General features: G+C 36.2%; 1 protein-coding gene across 2 annotated transcripts; it reads right to left on the reverse strand.

Annotated features, from left to right (window-relative positions):
• Positions 1 to 291: 291 nt before the first annotated feature.
• nt5c2l1 (5'-nucleotidase, cytosolic II, like 1) lies at positions 292 to 12,115 on the reverse strand. 2 transcript variants are annotated; one of them, XM_059358102.1, is made up of 18 exons: positions 11,960 to 12,115; positions 10,373 to 10,446; positions 10,105 to 10,222; positions 8,043 to 8,138; positions 7,830 to 7,921; positions 6,564 to 6,621; positions 4,740 to 4,833; positions 4,575 to 4,628; positions 4,410 to 4,493; positions 4,293 to 4,328; positions 4,113 to 4,220; positions 3,963 to 4,029; positions 3,093 to 3,263; positions 2,937 to 2,988; positions 2,556 to 2,616; positions 912 to 1,088; positions 723 to 816; positions 292 to 639 (listed from the first exon to the last, which is right to left on the reverse strand). In XM_059358102.1, the coding sequence occupies exons 1-17, from the start codon at positions 12,019 to 12,021 to the stop codon at positions 724 to 726; spliced, it is 1,497 nt and encodes a 498-aa protein (XP_059214085.1). In that variant the 5' UTR covers positions 12,022 to 12,115; the 3' UTR covers positions 292 to 639; position 723. The 2 variants fall into 2 exon arrangements, with proteins under 2 accessions (XP_059214085.1, XP_059214087.1); XM_059358104.1 differs by lacking the exons at positions 292 to 639; positions 723 to 816 and having other exon boundaries at positions 946 to 1,120.
• Positions 12,116 to 14,015: the final 1,900 nt, after the last annotated feature.

Here is a 14,015-nt window from a genome sequence, read left to right on the forward strand (position 1 = left end):
GCTTCTAGTATTAAAGTGCACTGCAGTTCTGTTTGTTTTTTTCGTTTGCAGAAGCCTTCGCTGTTGGTTTAATCAATGTCAAATACTGTATTGTTTATTCATTTTACTTTTAAATTAATTAAAAAGTGGAAAACTAGAATTTAGTATGAATGTTTTTGTCTTGCAACCCTCCTGGCATTTTTGGTCCCCCTAATATTGCCTCCATGGCTATGGACTTGTTAGCTAAATCCTCTAATGTCATATCCACCTGCATGTCTAGTTATAGTTGTACTTTAATGAAAACAATGGGGAAAAAATAATATGAATGATTTATTGAAACGATTCAGTGGTTCAGAGATTGCACAAACAACAAATAAATAAAGTCACTTCTCAAAAACCATTACACAAGTTAAAAGTGCACATGCACCACTACATGTAACAGATTCACACTCGTATATACAGTAACCCTGAGTCTGCTTTCTTGTTGCATGGTATAGCTCTTCATGTCCACTAGGTGGAGCAATAAATGTTTTAATTTATAACGGAGGCACATCATGGCAGCAACAAACCCTTAATGCATCAGCAGTGTCCATGTAGAAGATTCCTCTGGAGCATCTTCATGTTCTTCTGCTGAAACATCTTGGCCAGCTGTCTTCAGCACTGCAGGAGAGAGAGAAATCTTAAATAGGAGAATTCAGTGAAGCTCAAGTACAGTTTTAATACTGCATCATAATGATAAAAACCTTAGATTTTGTTCTTGTTCACAACATGGTTGGCAGGAGCGAGCTCTGCTGCAGCGAGGTCAGCCGCGTGTTGAGACACGGCTTCATGGGGCATCTGAAAGAGTGAGATGAGAGTGGGCGTCATGATGAACTATGAAAGCTTGCAGATTTGTTTTCCATGTGTGTGTATGTGTGACGGTGAGGGCTGACCAGAACTGGGGGAGCCATGAAGAGGTAATTAAAGGGGTAGTGCAGCAGGTTCAAGCAGTTGGAGGAGTATAGATCTGCGTAACGCATCAGCTGGCTGGCAAACAGCGTCTGTCTGGAGCCGCTGCGCAGGAGGCTGCCCATCTGTCCGTAGGACATGTCCATCCTGAAGGTCAGCACCTGCAAACAGCAAGCCACGTCAGCAGAAAAACCTGGACACAGTGTGGAAAAAAACAAACAAACACAACTGTTCCTGTTTTTCTGTTGCAATAATACACCCATTATTAACATTACATTAGTCTTGTTTAAAAACTAAGGGATCCTGCACACTGTCCACCGCTTGAACTCTCTTTATTATTATACTATAAAGCATATAATATAATTATAAACTGAGTTAATGCAACATACAGCATGCTGGATGCAACAAATGTCCCATTACTGTCATGTCATCTACTTCAGGGGTGCCCAAACTTTGCCATAGCAAGGACCCCAATATAGCATTAGCCTCTACTGAGGACCCCCCTGTTGAATTTTTTTATTTTTATTTTGTGGACAATATGATGGCTAATATTAAAAATAAACCATGCAGCTTCTTGATATGTTTTTCTTTTTATTTAATTAATAACCAATCGTCAGTTTTTCTTCTATAATAAACATTGCTTGTCATTTCTGTCTTAATATTGAACAGAAATATTAACAGTAAAGATATATTTTTCTTTTCCATTTTTTCTCTTTTGTTAGGCCTGTTTATTTATTACTTTCAGTGTTTTCTGTTACAAAGAGATGTATAAAAAGTCAAACACTACCGCTAAAAAGTTTGGGGTCACTTAATAATGTCTGTTTCCTTGAAAACAAACTGTTTTATTCATTAAATGAGTTACAAAATGAATCAAAATATAGTAAAGACATTGACAAGGGTAGAAATAATCATTTTAACCTGCATGTACAAATCTCCAGCTTTACCTCTAGATACTCAACTAGCCTGAGAAAGGATCATTTTATTGCTTCTCAAATCAGTACAAAACTGATGTTTTCAGCTGTGCTAACATAATGCTCAGGTGTTTTAATGATCAATGAGCCTTTCAACACTTTAAACGTGGATTAACACAATGTGCCACTGGAACACAGGAGTGATGGTAGCCGACAATATATAATAGATATTTCATAAGAAAATCAGCCGTTTCCAGCTTTAATAGTCATTTTACCACATTAACAATTTTAATTAAAAAAAATAGGCCTTTCTTTCAAAAATAAGGATATTTCTATGTGACCCCAAATGTTTCAGTGGTAGTGTATACGAAAGTTTCGGCGACCCCCCCCCCCCCCCCCCCCCCCCCCCCCCCCCTGAAAAACAATGATCTAGTTCACTAGTGTGATAGCTGAGGGTCTCGACCACCACTAGGGGTCGCCAAAGCTTCACAGGGAGTCATGATGCTTTTAAGATAAGTTATTCCTTTATTAGTCCCACAACTACATTTTCAGTGTTACAGCAGCAAAAGTGTATAGCAAAAATGGAAAGAAAGCACCAATAAAATAACGATAAACAGTAAACATGCAATATCAACAAGAAATATAAAATTATTAACAATTCAAACAAGAACGAATATAAAAAGGTAAAAAGGTTGTGTTTTAAAATGTAGTACTCACCTTCATCCTCGTCTGGATGTTGCCGATGTCGGGACACTCTCGGCTGCCGCTGTCTAGGTTCCTTCAAGGTTCAGACAAACAACACATGAAACAATTAACATCTAATGGTTACATTGCTTCATGTAACTGTGCCAAACATTTTGTACAAAGTGAACAATAAAATTCTGACAACAATGTCTAATATTTGATGAAAGTCACATGTTGCAGCTTAAATTGGGGACTACAAAACATGATTAAACTTTGTTTGTTTTCCTCAACATTTTACATGCACTCCAGCAGATAATGCTAATTAACTCTCAGGGCGTCACAATTAATCATCTATTACAAACTGCATAAACATTCAATAAGTGTAAATTATGTAACAAGTAAAAAAGAGCTCACTTGTGAAGGTCAGCTAAGAAGATGTCAAGACATTTCAGCTCATCAAATAAACCTGCAAAACCAAGAAAGCCATCAAGACTTTGAAATGATCACAATAAAACAACATCAACAACAACAACAACAACAACAACAACAACAACAATGTTGCCCACTTACTCTTCTTATCCTCCCACACTTGCAGCTCTTTAGTGAGCTCCGGTACGACCAGGAAAGTCTTCCAGCCCTGACGCTTCTTAGATTTGAGGATGTCGCCAAAGATGTGGTCGCCGACATAGAGGATGTCTTTCCCTTTGACGTCCAGCAGATCACAGATGATGTCTGAAGATCCTGCACAGAGCGTTTATTTAAAATATTACATACATTAACATGGAAGAGGGGATCAGTTCTAACAATCACACAGAAAGACATTTAAATACACAAGGCTGCAATTTAACTGTAAGTAAGTGAATACCTAACTATGAAATTCAACCACTACTATATACTTCATATTCAGCAACTGAATTCAAAAGACACATTTTACTTTTAAAACCATCTGCATATTTTGACATTTTCCAGAAGACATTTCAACTTAAATATAAGAAAAAGGAGTTTTTCTTTTCTTTTCTTTTTTTAACAAAAGTATCTAGAATGTAAAGAAATTAGTTAAAAATGACATTTAAATTGTAAAGATTATTTTTTAAATCAATTTGTTTTATTTTGTTTACTAAATATTCTTGTCAGGACAAAAAAATCATGTTACATTTTATTGGTTAAAGATTTTTAAATTCTTGGGCTGGCCTGGAGAAACCTCAGACACTAGAATTGTATTTCTGAATTAGAAATCTCATCACTTTAAATGATAATAAACGTTTTTTATATAGCCTGTAAAGCACCTTTTAAACAAATTCCTCAGCTTTATCATAGCAAGAATAATGAACACGACACAGCTTCTAAGTCTCCAAAATCCATGTTTATATTTATTAAAGTTTATGTGACAATCCTGGAAAATCCCACAATAATAAATAAAAACAGATAAATGCAGCTCACCTCCGGAGTAAACAGTTCCATGTGCGAGGTCTCCTGTGTACGTCCCAATCCGAAGCTTTCCTGTGTCCTGTGTCCCAAAACACATCATTAAAACCTGCTGCGGTTCAAACATTAACATGTTAAACTTCAGTATGTGAGACTTTTTCATACCGTGTCCACTTGTCTCAGCACAGTCCCCTCTGCAAAGAACAGCGGCTTCCTGGTGTCCACAACGATGAGGTCGAAGAAGGTGCGCCAGCACTTTTTTGGACTTGAGGACTAGAAATAAAAAGTACTGTGAAGTTCAACAACATTTGGTGAATATTCAAAGCAAAGTGAAACTTGTCTTACCTTAGCAGTACTTTCAAGCAGGTACTTCATAATGGCCTTGAAGAGGAAGGAGAGAAAACCTTAATGTCTCCACTTTATATTCATATAGTTTGTGGTTAAGAGTGTTTAGAGGCTCACCTCAGTGTAGCCGTAGTCACTGTTAGTGGCGAGGAAAACCTTGGCCACATCTTTGAGCCGGTTCAAGAGAACAGGGAGATTTGGCTGTGAGGAACACAATCATTTTTTATTATTATTTTAATCCTTTTTTTTGCCATTTTGTTGCATCTGATTCACTTTACTCACATCTTTAATGACGTATTTATCCACATTCTTGATGGTTTGTCCCTTCAGGGCTCCCTGTACAGCACACAAATGAAGTATAACAGTTAGATGCTAAGTGTGATTTTTCACGCAAGCAATGGCACAAAATTCTGCGTCTTTTAAAAGCGGTTTGTTAATTTAATTCACCGTGTCGTGAATGAAGTCCATGGCATCTCGGACATCCTGGAACATGCTTCTGTAGGACATAAACAAGTCTCCATGCTGGAAACCCTTCTGGAGGCTGGAAGAAATTTAACAGCGGTGTGGTTAAGTTTAACAAGTAACACACTGTTTTTTCTATAGTTGTTCAGGGTGATAAGTAGAGAGGAACAGTCAAACGCATATAAGGGGAACACTGGTGGACAAAGGGACTCCGCTTGATGCAAACATGGTTGAAAAAAAACCTCAAAATCAGCTAAAAAGTGCACTCTTGGATGCCCTTATAGTACAGTAGATGAAACTACAAAATTTCCTCTGGGGAAAGTATTTATTTATACAGCAACCCATGCCCTTTAACCTCAAAGTGTGTGTGTGTGTGTGTGTGTGTGTGTGTGTGCGCGCACGTGTGTGTTTGAAGCATGTGTATCTGGAGGACTGTGCTCACTTATGCGCATGTGTGTGTGCGTGTATCTGTAACTGTAATCACAGCAAAGATCAAAGGCAATCAGAGCAGAGCAATCGACAGAATTAACTGCCACCTGTCGAATGTCCCAGAACAGTGACAGCAGTCAGAGGTGGACAGACTGGAATTTCTGGTCTCAAACAGAAAGCATTTTTGGCAAAACCATAATACCTATCATTGATCCGACTTCACTATGAGCATCCTGAGTTCTTCCTAAACGTCTACATATGTTTTTTTGTTTTTTAAGAAAAAATAGAAAAATAGCTTTGTTAGAGCGATCTAAAAAAAACTGTTACATCTCCTTTTTTCGGAAATCTTCCTGCGTTTTTAATATGGGAGCCAATGAGGCTGTTGGTGCGTGTTGGTGGCGCATCTGTGCATCCTATGGCCAAACTATAACTCTGACAGAGGATTGTGAGGGAAAAGACTATTTGACTTACGTTGAGAAAAATTCGTATTCCATAGAGAAAAGTAATAGCACACCGATTCCGATCAAACCGCACGTTTTGATATATAATTTGTCCTGCAACTCGAAGAGTAGTAGAGTAGTAGAAGAAGACGAAGAAAAAATCCACAGTATAACAATAGTGCTCGGGGCTACAGCTATTGCTGTATGGGACCAGTGCTCGGTGCGATTGCCCCGTGGCTCTAACTAGTCCCCTATATTGCCCTACAAAGCCTAACTGCAGTAACTACATTTTTGGTTGAAATTGAGTTATAACTAAAACCTCCTCTATGTCAATGACTAAAATTGAACATTACTTCATAACATTAAGTCTAAAACACATAAAAAACTTTGAACAGAGCTGTTAAACACTTTAAAACAACATTGTAGTTACTGCACCGTCTACAGTAACTTCATTTTTGGGGTCAAAGATCCAATAAATCGTCATGATTTTTTAGCATAAAAATTACATCATCAATACATAAAGAAATAAGTGTCATATCACTAACCTACCTATAACCCATTTGGCTGGCCAGTTAAAAAACATTAAAAATCTTTAAAGCAGTTTTTCTCAGTTTTACCCTTTATGTAGTTACTGCAGTTAGGCTTCGTAGGGCATTATAGGGTGCCAATAAAGAAAGAAAAGATGATAAGGTGCTCTCTAAAGTTCTCATAAATGGAGAAAACATGGGAAAGTAGCCACAGAAAAAGTGTAGCAGGGCTCTCAATTTCGGCCTTAAATTTAAGCAGATGCGACACACTGTCATATAGGCTGATGCAAGTGAGAAAACTTTCTGCGCTCTGAGGCACAGCCTCAAGCAGCTGATGCCCTTTTTAATATTCCCCCCTGGACCTCAGCCAGTCCGAGTCAACCCCTGGAGGGGAATGAAACCAAGCCACTCACTTTTTGTATCTGGTGGCCCTGGCGAAGAAGTCCACGAGGCAGGTGTAGAGGTAAGTCTCTGCAGGAAAGACAGGGCAGATAGTTAAGACTTTAAAGTTGCTGATATTCTATATAAACATGTTTACCTTCTTATGGAAGCCCATAATCACTTTATTAACCCTCCTGTTATGTTTGTTTCTCAGGAACAGCAATAATGTTCATGAATCAATTTGACCCAGGGCATGTTTAATTATCCAAAAGTGTCAGTGTAATTATAAAAAAGTTTATATTTCATTATTAACTCCATTACTTACCATTTCAATCAATATTTAGTGCAATGGTGTTCTTGATCTCTCACAGATCAGAGTTCAATGAGGATAATTCCCTCGTTTTCATTAAAAAAAATGCATGTTAAAACTTTTTTTATGAACATTGGAAAGACCTACACATAAAATACAATGGTTTTACATGACAGTGATTTTATTTTATTTTTATTTTTATTAAAAAATACTTTGAACTATTTTTTTTTTTTTTTACTTTGAAATTGGTCAATTTGACCCGCAACATAACATTAAATCAAAATGTAATTCCAAACTATCACTATGATTTCTTTTTTTAGTAAACATAAAAATGCAAATGCAATTATCCAGTTTGCATTTGCATTTTCACATACTTGTATGGGCGTTCTATGATCCTTTAAAAATGCTGTATAGTGGGCAATATTCAAATATTATTTTTAATTAAAATAAATGAATAAATAACTTGATATTAACAATGTAGCCTGATTTGTCCGAGCATTATTTAAGCCCAATTAAAAATTTGAGCAATTTTTTAACCATTTAAAATAAAAATAAAAATAGCATTTGACATTTTATTATATCAAAGACCTTACTGGCTTTAGAGTGGAAAATATTTAAATCACATTTGAATTGATATCTGAATATTCTCTACTGTACAACAGGGTACAACTTTGAAATATTATAATTTTAAGATATTCACATAACGCCTGTATGAGTATATAAAAATGCAAATGTGAATGAGATTATTGCATCTTTATTTTTGCTCAAATTACACATACATAGGTGAAAACAACAACAACAAAAACCATAATGCTATTGTGGAATTTATTTTATAGCCTATATTTTTTCATAGTCAATCACCTTTGGTCTCACATACATTTTTCAAAAAAGTGTTTTAAATGCTGACTAATAATGAAATTATTTATTATTTGTAATTTGGGGTAGCAAAAATAATAGAATTACATGAATAAAATACTTTAATTTGTACCTGAAAGGTTGAAGAGAGTGTTCAGGATGTAGAAACGGTCAGTGTCTCCTCTCTGAATGAACTTGTTGGGATAGTAGTTATTAATCTCTTGTCTGTGGACACAAACACGACAGGGGTCGAAGTTACAAATAACCCAAGCCGAGTGACGGAGAGATGTTCATGATTAAACAACAGTTCAATAACATTTCTGTACTGTTTTCTGTGAAGATTTACCCTTTGAGGAAGTAGAAGCCATGACTGCAGACTAAAATATTCCCGTTTGAATCCACCTTCAGGAGGTTCCCGTATGTGGTGTCGATCACTAAACCGCTGGAGGGAAAAGTAAAGGAGGTGTGAACGAGATTATAAAAAGCAGTGCACTGTTAAAAAAAAAAAAAACTGTTGTTTTTATGGTAAAAAAACGGCAGCTGAACTTTACTGTAATGAATAAGGTGCAACTTTTTCTAATATTACGGTAAAATGTTGATTTCACATTTAAGATTTTTTTTTAAGATTATATTTTACAGTAAAAAATAAAAGGTTTTTCCATCAAAAGAGACACTGTTCTGCCATATAATTGACAAGGAAAAATGTTTTTAAAAATACAGTTTTGACTGATATATACATTTACAGTGTTTCATTGTTACTGAAACTGAATTAACTCATTTATCCTTTTACGGTCTTTTACTGTCATGGTTTAGCAGTTTTTCACCCTAAAATCTACAGACATTTTTTACAGTGTAGCGTAAAAAGTATTCAGATCCTTTACTTCAGTAAAAGCACTAACACCACACTGTGAAATTACTCCACTACAAGTAAAAGTCCTGCATTCAAAACTTAAGTAAAAGTACAAAAGCATCATCATCAAAAGTAAACGTACTCATTATGCAGAATGGACCCACTCAGATTTTTCTATATTTAATTGAATATATTATTGGATATATTGATATTATTATTTTGGATGAATTCATGGAAACAGCATTCTACTGTCCAGGTAGGGGTTAATTTACTTACATAATATACTGTTATGTGGTTTAATTTATAACATTTGTAATCATTTTAAATTGTAAAATATCAACCTGAAAAGTAACTAAAGCTGGCAGCTAAATGTAGTGGAGTAAAAAGTACAATATTTGTACCTCAAAATGTAGTGAAGTAGAAGTATAAAGTTGAATAAAATGGAAATACTCAAGTGAAGTACAAGTACCTCAAAATTACTTTAGTAGAGTAGTTGAGTAAATGTACTTAGTTACATTCTACTACTGATAAGACAAGACATGAACTGAGTGTTAAAGTAGATATAAAGAAACAGACTGATCTCATTCACTTATATTTATTATAACTTGAAAAGAAAAGCACTCTAATTCGAAGAAACCCCATTTAATTGTGAGCCAGGAGATGCAGCTTATAACAACCTGTTTAACCTGTAATTAAACTTCTATATATAGATACGTCAAATTTATTTTTATAATAAATTTAGTATTATTTCCAACCCTCATCTTTTTCTAACCTTAACCAAGTAGTTCCTTTTCACAACATTAACCACATGTTTAGAGATGCGGTTAATGTTAATGTCACATGTTCAACACAGCGATCATGCGACTGTTTCACAACATTAGAAAGAACGATTATATTTCATAACTTTTGATGAGGATATGTCAAAAGGAGGTCACAGTGTTTATTTCAGGACTGCAACTATCAGCTATAACATTGATTCATCTTCAGACTTTTTTCAATTAACTGATTCATCGTTAGATCAATGAAATGTCAGAAATCGTAAAACTGCCTGGCACAATTTCCTAAAACTCATGGTGATGCCATATTTGGCATTTTTAATGACATAACTACTTAATCTATTATGAAAATAATGGCAGATTAATAATTCTCTATATATTAACTAACTAGTTTATTAGTTTTGTTTATTTTAAGTGTATTTCATTGAAATTCTGCCTGTACAATGTCATTTTTTCTATTAAATGTAAATTCTAAAGCATGTTTTGATTACTTTTTTTCATTTATTTTGATTTAATTGTTAACTAATTTGTCTTCAGACCCCATTAAAAATAAAATGATTATCTTTCAACTATCAAATAAAAATATGGTAGAAAATCTTTGAGGAAAATCTGCAGTTCATTGATTACATCAACAAAATAATAACTTATGTCTTTTATAAATTGTGATCCCTAGGCAAAAAACAATTTAAAAAAACGTATCTTCTGTTTCTGAGTGCATCACATAAATTGACAGCTTTATTGTTTCATAACTTCTCAGTTCCAGAGCAGGATTTCAAACTAACCGTGTGGGGAAGCTGGGGTCGTATGTGTAGCGTATAAGCTCATGAGGGTATCCAACAGACACCATCCTGTCTCTTATCATCTCGAAGCCCAGGCTCTCATAATCTGGAGACTTATACACTGCAAACAAACACATAAACACAAGCTGGTAAACGGTCAATAGAAAATCCTGAAGCAAAAATAAAGAACTCAATAGGACAGAGTTCAGATTTACAACCTGGTCACGCTGACACAACTTTTTACACACACAAAGGTCTTTCTGTTACTTACTCGCCATCGTGTAGTCCATGTCAAATCCATAGCATTTGATGTTTTCCAGCTTCACGCTTCGGTTGACGAACACCCTGTGACAACACACAACAACACAGCTGAACACATGAGCAAGAAGACATGTCTGAGATCAGACCTCGGACGTGTCATGGGTTGTGATGTTACGGGACTGTGGGCATAAAGATGTCAAGTCAGGTCAAGAGTTGTTGTTTGTGTTTTTAAGCCAAGATTTGCATCTAGATCAGGTTTAATGACTCTTTCATATGGTAGAAAATCTACATTTTAACCTTTGTTACCTTGTCCTAGTATTATTTTCTGCTCCAGGTCAGCGGGGGTGGAGCTGGGTGGAGGACAAAGATGTTATCAATGCCCACAACTATCTCCACCACTGTTTCAAATGACTGCAACTTAGAAATTAAACATCTTTTCATCTCTTTTTTTTTTTTTAACAGACTGTTGTGTTGACTGGTGTAACTGTACGTAGTTTCCTGTGTCACTTGCTCCTTGATGTTCATCTTTATCAGTGACACCCTGACAGAGACGGAGAGGCGTATCTGCGGCACCTCCAGTGTGGACGGCCAAGTCTCAACCCGCCCAGACAGTTCATACATATAGGGTTGCTGTAAATAATTTACCTGCAAGCTCTTGTTTTTGTAAGTGTGTTGCTGCTGAGATAGGATCTTTCTTCTGAGATCAATCCAGCACAAAAAGCATGGGTGGATTCTGAGACAATGAGCCCCACCACCTCTCCTTTAGAGCAGCACATTACAGCTGTTCAGCCTCTTGTTGTTGCTTTTTATCTCCCTATAGTTTTATGTCTCTTTTTGGTCATTTTGTGTCTCTCTAGTTGTTTTGGTCTTTTTGCAGTGATATTTTGTCTGTGGTTGGTTTGTCACTGTTTGTAGTAATTTTGTCTGTCTCTTTGCAGATGTTTTAATATCTTTGAGGTAATTTAGTGTCTCTTTGTGGCTGTTGCCCCCCTTTTCAGAGTCTTTGTGATCCCCTTTGCAATTGTTTTGTATGGCTTTGCATTTTTTGTTGGTCTTTTCACAGTTATATGTTGTCTGTGGTTGTTTTGCCCGTTTGGGGTCTCTTTGTGTCTCTCTTTGCTGCCATTTCCAATATCTTGAGGTCACTTTGTGTCTCTTTGTCGGTCTCTTTGCAATTGTTTTGTATCTCTTTGTTATGATTTTGGTCTTAGAGAGACATTTAAAGGGGGGCTCCTGTCACTTTTGGCCCCTTGGCCTGTGTCCAGTAGGCCAGTTCGATAATCTATCCATAAAAGGTAACAGCGAGCAAGTGTTTCTGATGCAGGAGTGCTTTCTACTAGTTTCAGTACCTGCTGATTAAAAATATTTAGTAATGGGCTGCAAACCTTCAGAGGATAGAAGCAAGTTAGGAGGGTCAGACAACAATTTTGATGTGCGGAAAACTCTTTTAAACCTTGTACTTTCTAATAATGTAGAAATAAATACAGCTGTTGTGAAGAATGTGGACTCTGTAAATAATAGTTTTCCAATAAGTTGAAAGAATAGCATTAACTGAAGAGTATATTTGTGTATGTAAAACTAAATAAAGTGGACTCACATTTGTTCATAGCCTCTCTTCACCCTGCGCTCATCAGAGGAGATGCTGGCTTCTGTAGCCATTTCGTCCAAAACACGTAAAGCCTGCTGATGTCCAACTCCTGTCAGTTATATTCACATGCAGCTCTTCAGCTGACTGCCACTCAGCACTTTTTTGGCAGCCAGTCATTGGAGAGGTATTTAGATGACCACATTTCCCCAAATATTGTAGGCGTGGCCGTGAGTGTTTTTCTCTATTTCGCACGTAGGCTGAGACACCTCCGATGACTTTTTGCTTGTTGGTGATGTACAGGGCTGCCTCACACACGCATGTAGCGTCTCGCCTTCTGCATTCGTCACATTTAGCTTTGAACGTGTAGATTGTGTTATCAGAGGCGCACACATGCACCGGGGCTGCACGCGTGCGTAATCGCGAGGAGTTTCCCCAGTCCCCACTGTGACCCTAAACTGTGCCACCAGAGAAAACACCTTGAAAATATTTGAATTATTAGTTTTTTAGCCACTGCACAGGTACAGGAGTATTGTCATATTTCTCTTCCACTTCATCTCGGAAATGCACTTTTTTGATATGCTACACAATACTGACAGCTTTCAGATTCTAGTGAAAACCACATATCTCCAGCTGTGTTGATTTCCAATGTTTGTGAGCAACTGAAGAATAAAGTGCTCCTTAATGTGCTGAAAAAATCCCCCTATTTCTTAAGCTAAAAACTATTTTAAAACCCTCTTGGATGAGCTGGAAAATGCATTGTCACAAAGCTGAAAATGGGTGTTTTTCCTGACATACATATAAAAAAGGTTCTTACAGGACAGTGATGCTAACATGATGGTCTTAGCTGTAGATTAGACTTTATCTCTTTTCTGAATCACCCTTTACATTTGCAAAATAGTGCGTTTCTCACAACTACTCAAAAAACAGCGCCACACAATGGATTCCTTGCAAAAGCATGCACGTTGCTCTAAATTCTTAGTTTATCTCTCAAAAGTAAATATAAATGTCAGTGAACAAGGCTGCACCTTTGTCTCTATAGCATGTATTAATCAACACCTTTACTCTAAGCTGTTGTGGGTGGAGACTTGTATTTGTATGTTACAAAAAATGACATTAACTAATTGTATGTTATACAGTATTAGACGGGTAGATGCTCTCCCACCAGTGTTGGATTATAATACATTATAATAAAGGATTAATTAGTAATGCAATAGTGCATTACCATATGGATGGATTAGTGAATGGGTATAGTGTGAGGGGTCCCTTAACTTAACTCAATGATGCAATACCAACCACAAAGGGATCTAAAATGATCACTAATATAGAAATGAAAACAAAAAGATGCAAAGCAATGGCAACAAGATACAAAGAGAAACAAAATAACCACAAGAAGACCACAAACAACAACCACAAAAAGATGCATAATGTGTAAAAAGAAACAAAATCACAGAAAGGGGTCTAGTTTCAGGACATGTCCCCCTCAGTAATTAGAACATGTGCATTTGCCACCACACTGAAAACATTAAAGTATCAGAGGACTTTTATTTTGACATTTAACTAGAATGTGACTTATAAACTCAACAATGCCTCCAGTAAAGTAATGTGTGATGTGTCTTATAACTCAGCAGAGGTTATATTAAATAACAAAAGTGAATCTACAGAAGAATATTTTAGAAACATTTCAGAAAACCAGAGAGCCTTACTGCATTATATCATATTTTGAATGGTCACCTTGTGCCTGAATTTGGTGTTTTCATTTACATGAATAAAGACATTTTCACCATAAATTGATGGATGAGTAACATATGCAAAGGAAGATAAAACAACAATAAAAAGAAAGAAAGAAAGAAAGAAAGTTACTTTTGGGTGGTTCAATCCATATTAGAAGGCACTTTACAATAAGATATGTAAAATAGGGTAGTACCAACATGTCAAGGAATGCAGTAAATAGTAAACAAGCACACAAACAGTTTGTGCTGAAGTTTTTGCAGCTGGACGCTGGATTGTGTTATCTCTGTTTGGCCAGAGGTCAAACATGCAGACCACTGATAAGCAAGGACAAAGA

This window comes from Centropristis striata, chromosome 19, assembly GCF_030273125.1.
Source record: "Centropristis striata isolate RG_2023a ecotype Rhode Island chromosome 19, C.striata_1.0, whole genome shotgun sequence".
Classification (NCBI taxonomy): domain Eukaryota; kingdom Metazoa; phylum Chordata; class Actinopteri; order Perciformes; family Serranidae; genus Centropristis; species Centropristis striata.

Bases quoted from the DNA above. Each gene is read 5' to 3' on its own strand.
- nt5c2l1 (XM_059358102.1), bottom strand. From the start codon at position 12,021: ATGGCTACAGAAGCCAGCATCTCCTCTGATGAGCGCAGGGTGAAGAGA. The intron at 6,622-7,829 runs GTACAAATTAAA...TCTTTCCTGCAG, and splicing joins CACTCTCTTCAACCTTTCAG to AGACTTACCTCTACACCTGC. The intron at 4,329-4,409 runs GTGAGCCTCTAA...TTCCTCTTCAAG, and splicing joins GTGACTACGGCTACACTGAG to GCCATTATGAAGTACCTGCT.